The 15,433-nt window shown below is 37.6% G+C and overlaps 2 protein-coding genes across 2 annotated transcripts in view; one reads left to right on the top strand and one right to left on the bottom strand.

The window, feature by feature from the left end:
* LOC121731350 overlaps positions 1-6,073 on the bottom strand; it is a 37,550-nt gene extending 31,477 nt beyond the window's left edge. Inside the window, exon 1 of the mRNA XM_042120751.1 lies at positions 5,101-6,073. Coding sequence (XP_041976685.1) covers positions 5,101-5,920 — 820 coding nt within the window. The 5' untranslated portion in view covers positions 5,921-6,073. The remainder of the gene's footprint in view (positions 1-5,100) is intronic.
* Positions 6,074-9,047: 2,974 nt separating this feature from the next.
* LOC121731349 (guanine nucleotide-binding protein-like 3 homolog) lies at positions 9,048-15,243 on the top strand. Its single transcript, XM_042120750.1, has 9 exons — positions 9,048-9,212; positions 9,435-9,721; positions 9,971-10,154; positions 10,553-10,777; positions 11,026-11,209; positions 12,197-12,419; positions 12,653-12,760; positions 13,792-13,956; positions 14,853-15,243. Exons 1-9 carry the CDS (start codon positions 9,194-9,196, stop codon positions 15,180-15,182), a joined length of 1,725 nt encoding a protein of 574 aa, XP_041976684.1. The 5' UTR covers positions 9,048-9,193; the 3' UTR covers positions 15,183-15,243.
* Positions 15,244-15,433: the final 190 nt, after the last annotated feature.

The following is a 15,433-nucleotide window of genomic DNA, read 5'->3' as shown; positions in this document are numbered from 1 at the left end:
GTACTTTATTCGATTTGAGGTGTGAATTGTAATTTAAGGAATATTTTATCGTCTTGTACTGTATATGTCTGTCTGATAAGTAATAATTATTTTTTTCTATTTCTACTAATTAACTTCATACAATTCACAATATTATTAAAAATCTAAGTGTGTCTGTCTGCTTGTCTATCTGTACCTCTTGACGGTTAAGTCACTACTCACTAAACCAAATCCAGGAACGTTTTTGTTCATGCGTTTTACGGTTCGATAGTTTTTATGAAGGAAAAATTTGAAGGGAAAAACGAATTTTTGGGCAACATCTCTAAATAGCACAAAAAGATAGAACCCACGCAATATAAATCCAGAATTCTCATTGTATATCCGTACTCAGGAAATAGCTGTCGGTCAAGGTTTTCATTTGAGCGCTTTCTTTATCTTCTGGTAAATCAATTTCAATCAAATATATTTTTAAACCATTTTTAGATTATTTGGTTTATGCATCTGGCCTCTTTGTGGATGAAGTATCGCCCATAAGCTCGGAAGTTACGCAATAAAAATGTTTGGCCTGCTTTTGGTGAACATTGCTTCGAATTTCGAAAGAATCATTACAATTTGTACATAATTTAAATTTAAATTTTAGATTTTTATGTCACAAAATTCTTCACACAGTTTTATTACATGAAAAACTTCTGTACAAGCAGATAGCTACAAAAATGTGTTAGTCATATTTTTCACCTTACTGGCTGTCATAATAATATTATGACTAAGTCATTCCCATTATGTTAGTGTGTTAGAATACTTATCTTGTTACTGGTTACCACATAAAGTTTACCGAGATAATCGTTGTTTTACAGTGTACGATAATCACACCTAAATTCGTCGACATAAGCACCATAATCCTAACTATAAACAGTTGAAGTAAAACCCAATGTCACGTACAGGGTTACCAAGATTCTATTATTGGTTTGGAATTAAGGCTCTAGTCATAATATCCTTCAACACGGAGAAATTAAGTTGGCACCTGCTTTGTTAGAGTTTCCGAACAACGAGGTGCCTTGCTGGCTGCTGCAGAATAGATATCTGTTTAAGGTTATACATAGTATACCTACTTATATCATTTGACAGGAGTTTACCTATTCATTAGCGATTTGTATTGGCTAGTGTCAAAACATTAACCATTCAGCAACGCTGTAACAATAGCCCTTTGCCAAAAAACCTCAATCACTGCAGAGCCAGTTCTGTCTAGTTGAGTAGTTAGTAGTTTGAGTTGTCAATAAAATCTGAATATGTAGACCATTGATTCCCAAAGTGGTCCAGGTGGACCCCCCCCTGGGGGTCCACGCTTGCGTAAAAAAAAAATGGGGGTCCTCAAGACGTTAATTACGGGGGTCTATAAAATGTATTTTATAGACCCCCGTTGTTGTAATTTGTTGAAAAGCACAGCGATTGTTACTTAAAATAATAGGAAGTTTCATGGATTAGTATTGTGGGGGGGAGGTGTTTCAGGGGGTCCGCAATATGCACCAACACCTTCAAAGTGGGCCACGAAACAAAGGAGTTTGGGCACCTCTGGTGTAGATATTAATATTACGGCAATACGTTATGATGTAACAAATAAATGACGAGGTAGGTACTAGGTACGTTCACAGTCATTTATCTATCGAAAGTGAAATTTCGTCACGGATTTGCAGCGCCGTCGATAGACAAACTGTTGCCGACTTATGTCTACACCTCAAAATAAAATGATGTAGCATTTACATCTACAAATAAAAATAAATTTAAAGTGTTCCTTATTTTCATTTCTTTATTCTTTACTAGCTGTCCCGGTGAACTTCGTGTCCCTTTAAAACCTTCCCTGAACTTCTACGAATATTTTAGGACTAAAATCAGCCCAATCCGTCCAGCCGTTTTCGAGTTTTAGCGCGACTAACACATTTGAAAATCCATTTATATATATATAGATTTCATTAATATTTTGGCTATTTAGACAGACAGATAGACGGATAGACCGAAACTATAAGGGTTTTTTGTTGACTACGGAACCCTAAAAAGCTCAGAGCAATCCAACGGTTGTTGTCCTTGAATCGCCAAGAAGTTGCAATCAACTCTTTCTTTGAGAAGGAAGTATGAATTGCTGTATTATTTGCATGCAACGGCGAAAGTATTGTTATGGCTTTCACATCTATGTATATTATCATTTATTAGTATATATAGTAACTTCTAGGAAATCAAGGCATTATGGAAGCAGTTTATGCGCCTATTGTCTTCTGTCCACGGCTTGTTACGTTTTATCCTACTTTATATTTAAATTGAATTACTGATAACCATTTTCTACAGTAGCGTTCTAAGAGTACTTAGGTTAAACTTTTATAATGATGTTACCTAAGTCCTTAGTCCTAATAATTTTACAATAAAACCACAATAAAAAAAATATTGATCGCTAGCGACACTTGGAGTTAGAGAGCGGTTGGTTAAAACGGGCATTAGTCCAGAATAATATTACCTATGTATATTTGAAAACGTATAGCGGGTATCGAACTTAAAATGTCTCACCAATAAAACGTGAGAAATGTGAAACGTCGGCAAAAAGGATCCTTACCTGTACCTACATTATCCCCAAATTATTTTCGGTCGAGGGAACACAATATTGTTATAATGGGGTACACAATAATTCGTATTGTAAAGTGAATGTGGCGCCTTAAGTAACCTGCCGGTCGCCACAAAGCTTTTTTAAATATTCTGCACAAAATTTTAGGACACTTTATTAAGAGCGTTATTTTGTTGTTGGTCATATTACTTATGTAGCTACAGGCTACCTAGATTTACAGTTTACTGCAAGTTTACTGTCAAAAATGTAAGTGTGTACAATCATGTACAATGTACATGTCAAAATTCATTCGTCAGTTTCGATGACAAAAATAGATGGCGTCAAAAATTTATGGGATTTGCTAAATTTGCTTGCATTTCGCTTCGATGCGTTATGTCTAATTCCATAAATTGACATTACTTCGCTATCGAAACTGGTGAACGCTGCACGCATTTTGACTAAGCAATCGGATTTAATTTCTACATTCTATTATAATATATCTGTTCATAACTAAAATGGCTTTCTAGACACCTATTGTGTAGTCATGACGGACGCAGACATTAATTGGCGGGGAAGTGATATGCCCATACTAAGCAGGTGCTTCGACCTGGCAGTACGTGCAGCAATGTCTAGGTGCAGAATTCACACCTGAATACTATGGCAGTGGCTATCGTTTCGATAACGGTTACTTTGAAGTTTGATTCTTATAAAAATATTTTTTAAAACTAAAAACTCTTCATAACGATTGCTGACAAATTCAGAAGAATTTTACATGTAACTTCCGAAACGTGTACCTACCTACTTGTAGTACAGGTATAGAAGTAGCCTAGAAGTAGTTGATAATCTAACGTTTCGTGCTTTAACCATCACATCATTCATAATTACAGTTAAATTCTTCGCTTATTTTATTCATAATAAAAACATTTTTATGCCTGTTGAAGACAATAGATTATGCAACATTGTAAACATTAAGGCTGGGATTTTTTTAAATTAAGTACATAGTTGTATAGACGAGTAAACATTTTACGTCATTACTTAAACACTAATTTATATTTAAATACTCTGACATAATAGTTTTGTTACATTTGACATCGGTAAACAGATATTATTGAAATGCAACTGTTATGCATAAATAATATTGATCGATTTAAGTAATATTAATGATTCATTGATGTGCAATGTCCTATATTGTGAGAAATGAGTCAATAAGTACAAGAATTTCAATTGATATGGTACTTATGAGATACCTATTTAATATCCTACCTAAGTTTTGTTTAAAATAAACTTAAATATGAATTATTATTATTTTTAAGTACTTATCTTTTGTGTGACAAGTTTTACGGTAAAAGCATTAGGTAAATACAATCTGTGCCTAAGCTCACTCAATAGATAATAAAAAAAACATAAAATAAAATTTTAACTCCCACGAATATACTAATGTTAGTAATGTTACCGTACAAAGAGAATGTCATTACCGTACTAAAAGCAGTGGTTCTTCAAAGAATCCATTAAAATAAATATCATAAACTCGGCGGTGTCCATTTTATATTTCGAGATATAAACACTAAAACCACAAATTCTAAAACTGTTTTGTTGTGAAACAGAACAGACTGAACCTACATACCTAATAGAGTATGTGTTAAGATATGTATTTTAAAAGCCTAACAAATATGTATGACAGTAGATTCTCGTATTTAGCTACTCCACCGTAGTCCGTTGCTCGAAAAATTTTGGTTAGAAGATCTGCAAATGATACGCTCGAGAAAATGCAGGTTTAATCTTCATCTATGGATGTAGAATACTACTAATATATATTCTGTGATAGAATGTAGATTGTAGACAATACAGGCTATCCGCTAGATCTTTTTGACATTACAAGAGATGGAGACCCCAGATTCCCACAGGCCGCAGTCCGCAGATTTTGCGCGTAGAAGTATGCAGCTCATTTCTTTGGATGCCGCGCACGGCGCAGGTACCAAGTTTATTTCTATGTGTTGTAAAGGTGATTATATAGGTGCAACAATAATTTCTGCTACTAAAACTTTTGGCGCCAGTTGATTATAATTATTATTACTATCGTCATTAACGATTTTATCGTTTCAACAATTATTGCAGACGAGTGATCGCATTTATTTATCAATACAAATCAGGGCACTCGCGATAACACACCCCGCTTTTATTTGGCACAACCCGCACAAGTCACTATTCTTACTTAATTACTTACTTCATCATTGTTTATTTCTGGTTAAAAAAAAGGTTTTAGAAAAAAATTAAGAGATTTTTACCGTAAAACAAAATGGCACCCGATACCAGTTTAAGGGATAAATCTTCCTTCGGCCTGTTTCCGGTTTGTTGCCATTGTTTTTCTCAATCAAAGACGTATGTGAAAAACCGGAAATACGAAACAATCTACGTCCTGCGGGCTGCGAACTCTTCCGCAGTGGGTACGTATAATTCTTATCAGTGACAGAAGTGGGATAACAATAATATTATGTACAATTTACCTAAATCAATGATATTGTGTTAAGGCTTACCGTTAAATGTGTCGTATGCCGTGGGTTGATATTCCTCCCGAAATGTATCCTGCGCGTAAGCGGCGATTAGGGAACTTTTCCCCACCGCCCCGTCACCGACTAACACACACTTGATTTTCTCCTTTTTCCCACCTTTCACTTTTCTTCTATCTTTTATTTGGAACATTCGATTGAGAGTCCTCCTGCTCTTTTTGTCTCGCACCGTCCACTCGTTCACTTTATCACAGCAGTTGAGGTCGTCGGAGTCGTCGTCCCGCAGCGCGGGTCGGGCGGCGCGCGCGGGCCGGCCGCCCTCGTCCGCGACCTCGGAGTAGTCGTAGTCGGAGTCGCGGCGCGCCAGCGGGAACTGGCTGGGGCTGTGCACGCCGAACACGAAGGGCCCGTCCCTCTCCGGCGGCCGGCCCCCGGGCCCGTTCGCCGGCGTCGCGGGCCGCGCGTACTGCACCGACGGGGTCTGGTACTGACTCGACAGGTAGTCCACCGACGCGTGGGTGTCGAACCTGAACACCAGCTCCGCCTCCCTTCGGTCCAGATTCAACTCCGGCGGCACCACTTTGTCCTGAAAGTAGCCGATCTTCTCCCGGGCCCTCGTCTCCTGGAGCCTCCTCTCGATGTCGACGTTCGACGGCTTCCATTCCGCTCGAAACGCGGGTCGATTCGGGCTCTCCCCGGGCGCCGGGAGCGGGCGCTTGGGGCCAAAATCTCGGGGCGGTACTCTCGGAGGCACTATTAGAGGCTTCTGCGGCTCCGCCAGTAGAGGTCGACGCGCCGACAGGTTCGCGTTCCTGTTGAACATGATCCCCTCGAGGCTGGGAGACATTGGCGCCGTCACGACCGACCGGTTTTAAGATTAATCGAACGTGTGCTCGGGCACATAACTCGGAAATACGATCGTATCTGTCGCGTGAAAGTTTCGGAGGTCGATGACGCGCGGAGTCACATGCGAGCGCCGCAGCGAACGAAACACGACTGAAGTTCGAAAATTGTTCGGCACGAAACGGTCGCGCCGCTGATCGCGGGCCGCGGCAGCGGAGCTCCCCTCGGCCTGCGGAGGAAAATGACCTGTTGCTTTACCTGTTCAGGTACAACGGCCGTCTACGATAAACGACATGCAGCTGCTCCTATTAACAATGCCCTGTCATATGGCCAGGTTGCTCGATTCATTGAAGAAATCGTAGTCACAATGAAAACTACAACAATAACTTGAAATCATTTTTACGTAAGATGCGATAAAATGATAAGCAACGAGATAGAAAATTATATAAGTTTTGCAAAATTTTAGATAGACAGGTACGTTAGTAAGTACTTTAATATTATAAATGTGAAAGTGTATGTCTGTCTGTCTGTCTGCAGGTACCTCTTCACTTCTTTCCGGGACTCAAAGTGTGGAAATGCAGAGTCATGGGCGTACCGAGGGGGGGCAGCTGCTCCCCCCTGGATCATGTTGACGTCCCGTCCCTACTAAGTATATTATCTAGTACTTTTAGTTTTATCTATAAGTAAAAATAAAAAAATGAAGAAAACGAATTTTTGCTATTTGTTTGCAATACAATATTTTTACAACTAAAAATTATTAATTTTTTATTCTTTATAAACACGTAGCTTACAAAAAATCTAATTTGCCCCCCCTGGCTCAGAACCTGGGTAATTTGCCCCCCCCCCGTGGCCCAGAACCTGGGTACGCCCATGTGCAGAGTCCCAAGAAAGGACATCCCGAACAGTCCCGGATAAGTACTATTTATCCCGGAAAATGTACGGTTTCCGTGCGATAAACGAATTTTGGTGCAACGGAAGATAGTTTGGCAGTGGCCACTGCCAGAACCCAGACTATCTTTAAAGAGTCAATATAGGTACTATAAGGGTGTTTGGCAGTGGGAAGCAACTGTTATAACTCATAAGTCATAAGTTCATAACTATGGAGATGATATTGAATGTACTGTCACTTCTTGGTGGAAATTCATCTTCAATTAAATAATTATACACTTTCCTTGCACTTATTCCACTTTATTTTAATATATTTATTACAAAATTGTTAAATACACGACCGGTTTCGAAAAAAACCTGATGATGATTTTTTCGAAACCGGTCGTGTATTTAACAATTTTGTAATAAATATATTAAAATAAAGTGGAATAAGTGCAAGGAAAGTGTATAATTATTCATAACTATGGAGTGCTACACTCCATAGTCATAATACAAGACGAGACTCCTACAGTTATTCCAAAGAAAATAAGTTAAAAACTTATTGAGCTTTATACACTTTACGGAGGTCAGGTAGACCTTCATCACCTATCACCTAGTACCTACCTCACTACAGTAACCGCGACCGAAACTCCATAGTTGCTGCCTGCTGGTCGTTCCTTAGGGTGGGTTGCACCAGAGGCGTGGTTAAAGTTAAAGTTATGGTCAAAGTTATGGTTATAGTTAAGGCTAATTTAACTTTAAACTTAACTTTGAACACAGAATTTGACAGAAGACGTTGCTGGTCTGACAAGACTTTATAATATTATGAACGTGACTGGGCGGGGGCGCCGCTGGTAAAGGAGAACTGTCGAAAATGGCGTTTTTGTATGATGATGACAGACTTGATGGCGTCCATTTTCAACTTTAACCAAAGATTTGACATTTTGCATTGTAGTTATAAAGTTAAAGTTACAGTTAAAGTTATAGTTAAAGTAAGTTGGTGCAACCCCTCTTAATATATTAAGCATAATATTGTAGAGCTCGACAAGGCAACGAACGTGGCGAGAGTAGGAACTAAGGCGTCCATTAGACGGTCATGCCCTGGTCAGTCAATTCCATCAATCATGACTTTTGTTTGACTGTTGGTGAGTGTTGGAATTAATTTCACATATTTACTCAGTCATTCCTACTGATTGTCAGTCATACGCAAAACTTTAAAAAGAACACACGTTTTCAGAAGTCTAGCTATAGCCGTTCTTGAGATACAGCCTGGAGACAGACGGACAGACAGACAGACAGACTGATGGACAGGCAGACATCGAAGTCTCAGTAATAGGGTTCCGTTTTTACCCTTTGGGTACGGAACCCTAAGTCTGTTTACACACATGCCGCGGCGCGGGCGGCATACATTTTTATGGGCTCTTTTCTCGCGGCGTCCGTCGCCGCGGTGGCAAAAAACGCTGCCACCGCGCCGCGGCGCCGTGTCACGCCGTATGTAAACACCCTAAAAACCACTTTAAAAATTAAGGCTTCCGCACACAGGCTCGTTATTATCGGTCTAAAATAACGCATGCGGTATTGTGATAATGCGTCCCGATTCCTTCCTTGCGCACAGCTGCGTTTTTATCGTCTGATATTTCTTACGAGAGAGAGCCGCGCCGCGCGCCGCGACGGTACTATTAGACCATCTCTCTCAGGAGTCTCAGGTAGGTATGCAAGAAAATTGCGTTATTGCGATGTACTTCCATTGTGGCGTTATTACCGCAGCAGTGTGTACAGAGTGATTACATGACCAATTAAATATCAATTTTAACATCAGTAGAATATAGTCGTATTCAGAAGAAAAATTCTACCAAATGGTATAAAAATTCCATGATGCTGATAACCCTAATGTTTGTTTTGATTATATTTAATTTTGTAAAACTACCTACACTAAGTACACCTGAAGATGATTTATTTCGAAAACGGTCGTGTAATTTGTTAAAATTTAATTATTTCTGAATATAGTGGAAAAAGTGCACGAAAAATGGTGTTTTATTAGGATTACATGACCATCTACAAAATGTACTGAAAACAGATATCGCAATAACGCATGCGATATTATCGACCGATAGTAACGCGCCTGTGCTGTGTGCGGGACTCCCCGCTGTACGTCTTACGCCGTGCACCACTTAAAAAAAATCATCTCTTTTGTCATTTGTCAAAGTTAGTGTCACATGGGACATGTCACATGTGACATGGGCCATGGTCCATGGCTGTCAAAATAATAAAAATACGTGATGCGTCTAAATCAGGGACGAAAGCTTAATTATTATTTATTTAATTAAAATATCTGGCTACTTTCTTTTTATACTAGAAAATATATTGTGTAATTTTCGTATTGAATAAGTTTTAAGCGCTCAAAGTAAAAATGGCAAAGTTTAAACTAAGTGAGTATTCATTGCAATCATTATAAACAATTATCCATTAAAGGTTTATTAGTTTCGTTTTTCAAAAAATACATTTACTATAATATATACATTTAAAAATTAATGTTCGCAATAGTTTAAAACTACACTGGCGAATTTAATTGTAATGTATAAATCACATGTGGAAAAGTTAGGTTATGTTGATTTACAGTACACTTGAAAATATTGTAAATTTGTTTACAGAAAAGCCATCTAAAAGGCAGCCAGCGAGGCTAAGGTACAAAATAGAGAAGAAAGTTAGGGATCATAACCGAAAGAAAAAGAAGGAGGCGAAAAAGGCACCCAAATCAAAGAAGCCCAAGCCTATCCAAGTCCCTAATATCTGTCCCTTTAAAGAAGAAATTTTAAAAGAAGTCGAGGCAGTAAAGAAGCATAAAGAAGAGGAGAGACAAAAGAGACGCGAGCAAGCCAAACTTGAAAAACAAAGGAAGTTAGAGGAGAAAAATAACCCTGTAGGAATGGACACTTTAGTAAGTACTTTCTACACACTTATTTGAACAGTATTTAATGTGTGTCTTGCTTTCTTACTTCTTATTATTAGTAATACCTCGATCGTGGGAATCACAGACACAATAGATTTTCAATTGTTATGCCACAGCCGGGTGTGCTTGGGGATTGATGGGTTAAAAATAGAAACACATTTTTAGTACTATTATAATTTTTTGTGTAAACTATCAGAGATGGCAGAATGGAATGTTATGATAATCTTTTTTCCACAGGTTGCTAATGCTGAAGCCAGAGGCAAAGTGCATGAGGCATTTAAAGACAAAGACAGTGAGGACAATGAATACGGCAAGAACAGACAGAAGGAAAACTCACTGAAGACTTATTATAGGGAGTTCAAAAAAGTTATATCCGAGGCTGAGGTGGTACTGGAGGTTGTTGACTCTAGGGATCCCTTAGGTAAGTAATCTCTATTGCTTATTACATGCTAAACTGAGATCGTTTGGAATATGTTTAAATGTAAATTTTATTAAACAATCATCAACATTTGGAATAAAAATCTCCTTGTAACAAAAAAGTTAAATCAGTAGATAGTTTGCTTTGTTTTGGTTTTATGTGCTTTTTTCAAGGTGTCAGAACAAACATACATTGTGTGAATATAATATGTAGGAGGGACTATTTTTTACAAAAATTAATATCAATTCCATTGTATAGTATAAGTGAGGAAGTCCTTTATCCATGGATTAAAAGTTCTTTAGTATGATATATAACTGAGGGACTTAGTCCTTTATCCATGGATTAAAATGCTCATATAACAATTTTTTACAAGTGTAAATGCTTGCTTAACCTAATTTCAGGCACAAGATGTGTCCAAGTAGAAGAGGCAGTGAGAGACTCAGGAAAACGTCTAGTTTTAGTCCTAAACAAAGCAGACTTGGTACCACGCAGCAATCTCACCGCCTGGCTGAAGTACCTACGTCGGTTTGCACCTGCTATCCCATTTAAGGCTTCAACACAAGACCAACAACACAATCTTGGTAGAAGGAAAATGAAACACATTGTTAAGGAAAAGGAAATGAAAGGTAAGCAGAAGAAGAGTTTTTGAAAGTTACTTATCTCTTCAGGCTTAAACCGAATCGATTTAGATAAAATTTGGTATGGAGATACCTTGAGTCCCAGGTAAGGACATAGGGTATTTTTTATACCAAAAAATGTATGGTTAACGCGCAATAAACTAATTTTGACACAACCAATTTGCAAGCATCATCTAGAATGAAATTTGTAGTAACATTTTAATGCCTCATTAACACTGTTTTATTTTTTATTTCAGGTTCAGCATGTGTAGGAGCTGAGTTGTTAACGAGTTTACTGGGCAACTACTGTAGGAATAAAGGCATAAAGACGTCCATAACTGTGGGTGTAGTTGGTTTACCGAATGTCGGCAAGAGTTCTATAATTAACAGCTTGAACAGGTCCAAAGCTTGCAATGTTGGAAGTACTCCAGGTGTAACTAAGTAAGTCCATTTTCTAAAAATAAAATATACATTGATAAATTATTGTTGTTTACCAACTTAAAACACTTATCTGCAATGTCACTTGTCAGTAATTATATTGTGAGTCTAGTGGTAAATAAATCCTCACACCCATTTAATAATAAATATATTATTCTATTTACATAATACAGTGAATACAAGTCGCAAATATTATATCTGAACTAACTAGACTAACTTATATTTTCTAATGCACACAAGATTTATATATTCTAACTTTAGCATGTACATGGCACACATACAAATACAATTTATGTAATTACTACATGTATCATGTGTCTCTACATTACTCATTTCATTTATCATAGATGTAAATTGTGAAGTGATACTGCATTTTAAATATTCTTAACTTTTCTTTCATACTAGAGAATAAACTTTTTATTTGAATAGATTGGATTTGCTGCAAACAAACCACGCATATCCCTTGCAATACAAGATGTATCTTTGTTTGAACTTACTCTTATGGCTGGTTTGCACGTATTAGGTAGATAAGTAGAAACTAAATTCTAATTGTCATCTAGTTTAGTACTTACTAAATTTTAACTTGCTACTTGCTACTAAATTTTGTGTTTACATGCAATTAACAACTTAAAATTAAGTTAAAATTTAGTTAACTACTATAATACGTGTAAACCAGCCATTAGGTCTATTATTAAATCTACCCCTGTTGGTTTATAGTCCACAATACTATTACTTATATAGGTTCTTCTCGCCGGGGTAGTTCCTGAACCGGTGATAGGCATCAGGTAGACATTCTGAAAAAATTTGATTAAAATTTACTCAGAAATAAAACATTTTTTATTTTATTTATTTTCTAATACCAACTGGTCAGCCGGTTGACACTTGCCAGTGGCAATATCATTGTCTTGACAAAGCAATTAGGTAACTAGGCAGCGTGAACCAGATTTAGGAATTAAGCTTCTAAGCCATAACAATAGTCCACCTTTCCAGGCAAATGCAGACTGTACAATTGGACTCCAAGATCAAGATACTTGACAGTCCCGGTATAGTGTTTCAAGCTGGGCCGGCGGGTGATGCGTCTGTCGCTCTTAAAAACGCGGTGCGAGTCGGAGCGCTGAAGGACCCCATCGCTCCTGCGTCCGCCATATTGCAGCGTGCGCATACGCAAACACTGGTTAACTTGTACTGCATACCTGAGTTTAAGACGCCACAGGTATTTTTTAATAAGGTTCACAAAACAAGATACAAAAATGCACAACATGAATAATTATTTATTATACACAGAAAGAGAGTATACTTTTCAGATACAATTTGATCAAAATGTTAAGATGATATTTAATTCAAAAATAGCTTATTAAGTTTGTTAAGATGATATTTAATTCAAAAGTAGCTTATTAAGTTAAATTTAATTTGAAATAAAACGTAAATATGTTGATTATATTTCAGGAATTCTTTGCAAGTTTAGCGTCGCGTATGGGCAGATTCAAGAGAGGCGGTGTGCCGGACCAGGAGGCGGCCGCTAGGATATTACTCAACGACTGGAACACGGGCAAAGTAAGACACGACAATTTTTGGAACAACCGCCCTCAAAGTTCAGTATAAAACGACAACCAATGAATACTTAGTTTTGAAGTGAAAGTGTAACGAAACAAATATTAACACTCTAGTGACGAGAAACGTTGCGAGATAATTTGTTTATCACGTTTATCGGAAACCGTACATTTTACCGCAACAAAATATATAAGTATTCTGTCTATCCCCGTTTCTCTTAAACTCAAACTTTTTTTATTCAGAATAAATTTTTGTAAATATTCTCTGAACGTCTACATGATGCCTACCACCGTTTCGGGAACTAGTCCGGCGAGAAGAACTGGCGTAAGAAACTCGCACGCGGCCCACTTTTTTACCAAAAAACGTGAGAAAAAATTAATCTTTTAAAATAAGGTTTACAATGTTGTAAACTCAAAATTATATTATATACAATGTCAACATACATACATAATTGTAAGTCATAAAATATTATGTAGAAATAGCCTTGCAAGCAGCCATCCTACTCCCAAGATGTGCCATCGTTTATGAATCTCAAAATTCTCTCTAAATTTCTACATATGAAATTTCATTAAAATCTGTTTAGCAGCTTAAAGATGTCGTCCGTCAGACAAACATTAGTATTGATTATTGATTAAGTATATAACACACCTCGGCGCTAACTGCTATAATTGTACGTGCTATTTCACTCGATGTGAAATAATACTCGACGCGTGCGTTGGATGCGAACCGAGGGTTCACGATGCCGCGTTTTTAGCAAATATCAAAGCAATAGCATGTTGCATGCTATGACATGAAAAGTAGTTACACATGCTCAAAAATAGCATGCCAATTATCATGCTTGAAATAAGCTTGCTGTTTGAACTCGATACATTTGCTTCTATTGAGCATGTTTATTATAAGGGACAAACTGATTGATGTATTATAGATCAGTTTTTATCTTACATTCCACATCTGTCCAAATTAGCTTGGTAACAAGCTTCAATATAGTAGGTATGTGTAACTACTAACTGTACCCTAATTTCCATTACCACCAGGTGCGCTACTACACCGAGCCGCCGGAGTCTGCGGCGGAGGAGGTGCACGTGGACGCCAAGATTGTGGCGACGATGGCACAGGAGTTCGACCTGAACAGCTTCGAGGCGATGGAGGCAGAGGTTATCGGCGCGCTGGGAAATCCGACCGCCGATGAAGCTATCAAGGTACACGTCGCACGATAAACGAGAAGAATATTTGGACGCTGTTAACGGGGACATTAACAGCGTCCAAATATTCGATGCTAAAGGAGTGAGCACACTGAGACGGGCCGTGCCGGGGCTCATCGCAAAAATCCGCTTCCGTACAATTTGTATGGAAGCGGATGCGCGTATCGCACACTGTGTTCGGGCGCAGCGGATTTCCGCTTCCATACAAATTGTATGGAGGCGGATTTTTGCGATGAGCCCCGGTACGGCCCGTCTCAGTGTGCTCACTCCTTAATGCGACAGCCACAAAAAAACCGTATTGAGTTAAGAATGCAGTTATGTTCTTTAGCCGCCCCTAGATGATCAATTGTATTGTGCAAATTGCAATAACGCTTCAATTTTATTGAACAGCGGGGCTAAAATGGTCGCTTTGAAGAACCATGATATGAATCTATAATTCATTTGCTGAATAAGTAATTGATTGAGAGGAATTGCTAAATGTGACCATTTTAGCCCCGCAGTTTATTTGACAGTTAGATTGAAGGCGCGCGTTTTTCAGTATCAACCCTAGACGGTCAATAATATAACGTAATACGTTATATTGCGCAATAAAAACTTTTAGAATTATCGCAAATTAGACCTTAAGATATTCGAGTAATCACCTAGACAATACTATTTTACTATTAGACCTTATAATGATTTGTACGATCTGGAAGACAGACCTTTGCTTTTAATTCATCAAAACAAAATAAATTGGTGCAATTTTCTTGGGTTAAAGTCTAGCTTTTAAGTAGAAACCAATTAGAAGTTTACAGATCGTCTCGTTTTAATAATGGTGTAAGAATTATTTTATTATTATTAGGTTACATATTATTCTACTTATTTCCGCCTAAATATCTAATATCTTTCGACAGATCACTAGTACTGGCCCGGTCAAAGCAGCTGATGATAACGACATGCAAGTTGATGATGATGATTCCAGTTTACTTTCAAGAGCGGTGAACATTAGGTCGAAGTTAGAAAAAAGTAAAACCAACAATGAGAAAATTAGAAATGACCCAGAAATGATGCTGGAGGGGAACATGAAACAGAATAAATTGAGAAAAATGCAGTTTAAAAAAGATAAAAAGAAGAAGGCAAAGAACGAAAAGGCGGCTGTTAATTTGGCGGGAGTTTTAGAAAATGTCACACTCACTACCTACAAGAAAAACGACGACTACGACTTCAAAGCTGATTTCAAATAAGTATTTAAAACTCTACAGTCATACAGTATAAGTACTGTAAAATATATTGTTAATACTGTTACATTTGTTTCATTAACATTTACCATGTAGTATGTAGATATTAAATTTCTAAAAGTAATAACTTCACTTTGTATAAAAAATTTGGAACCAAGTTTTTAGAAACGAAACAAGGCCTAAATATGGCTTATACAAAAAGCGTTTAATATAAGTACGTAATTTAGCTATTTAACAAAAAAATTAATATGATTATG

The sequence above is a fragment of the Aricia agestis genome, chromosome 10 (genome assembly GCF_905147365.1).
Source record: "Aricia agestis chromosome 10, ilAriAges1.1, whole genome shotgun sequence".
Classification (NCBI taxonomy): Eukaryota; Metazoa; Arthropoda; class Insecta; order Lepidoptera; family Lycaenidae; genus Aricia; species Aricia agestis.
This window is presented reverse-complemented; position numbering and strand designations above follow the sequence as displayed.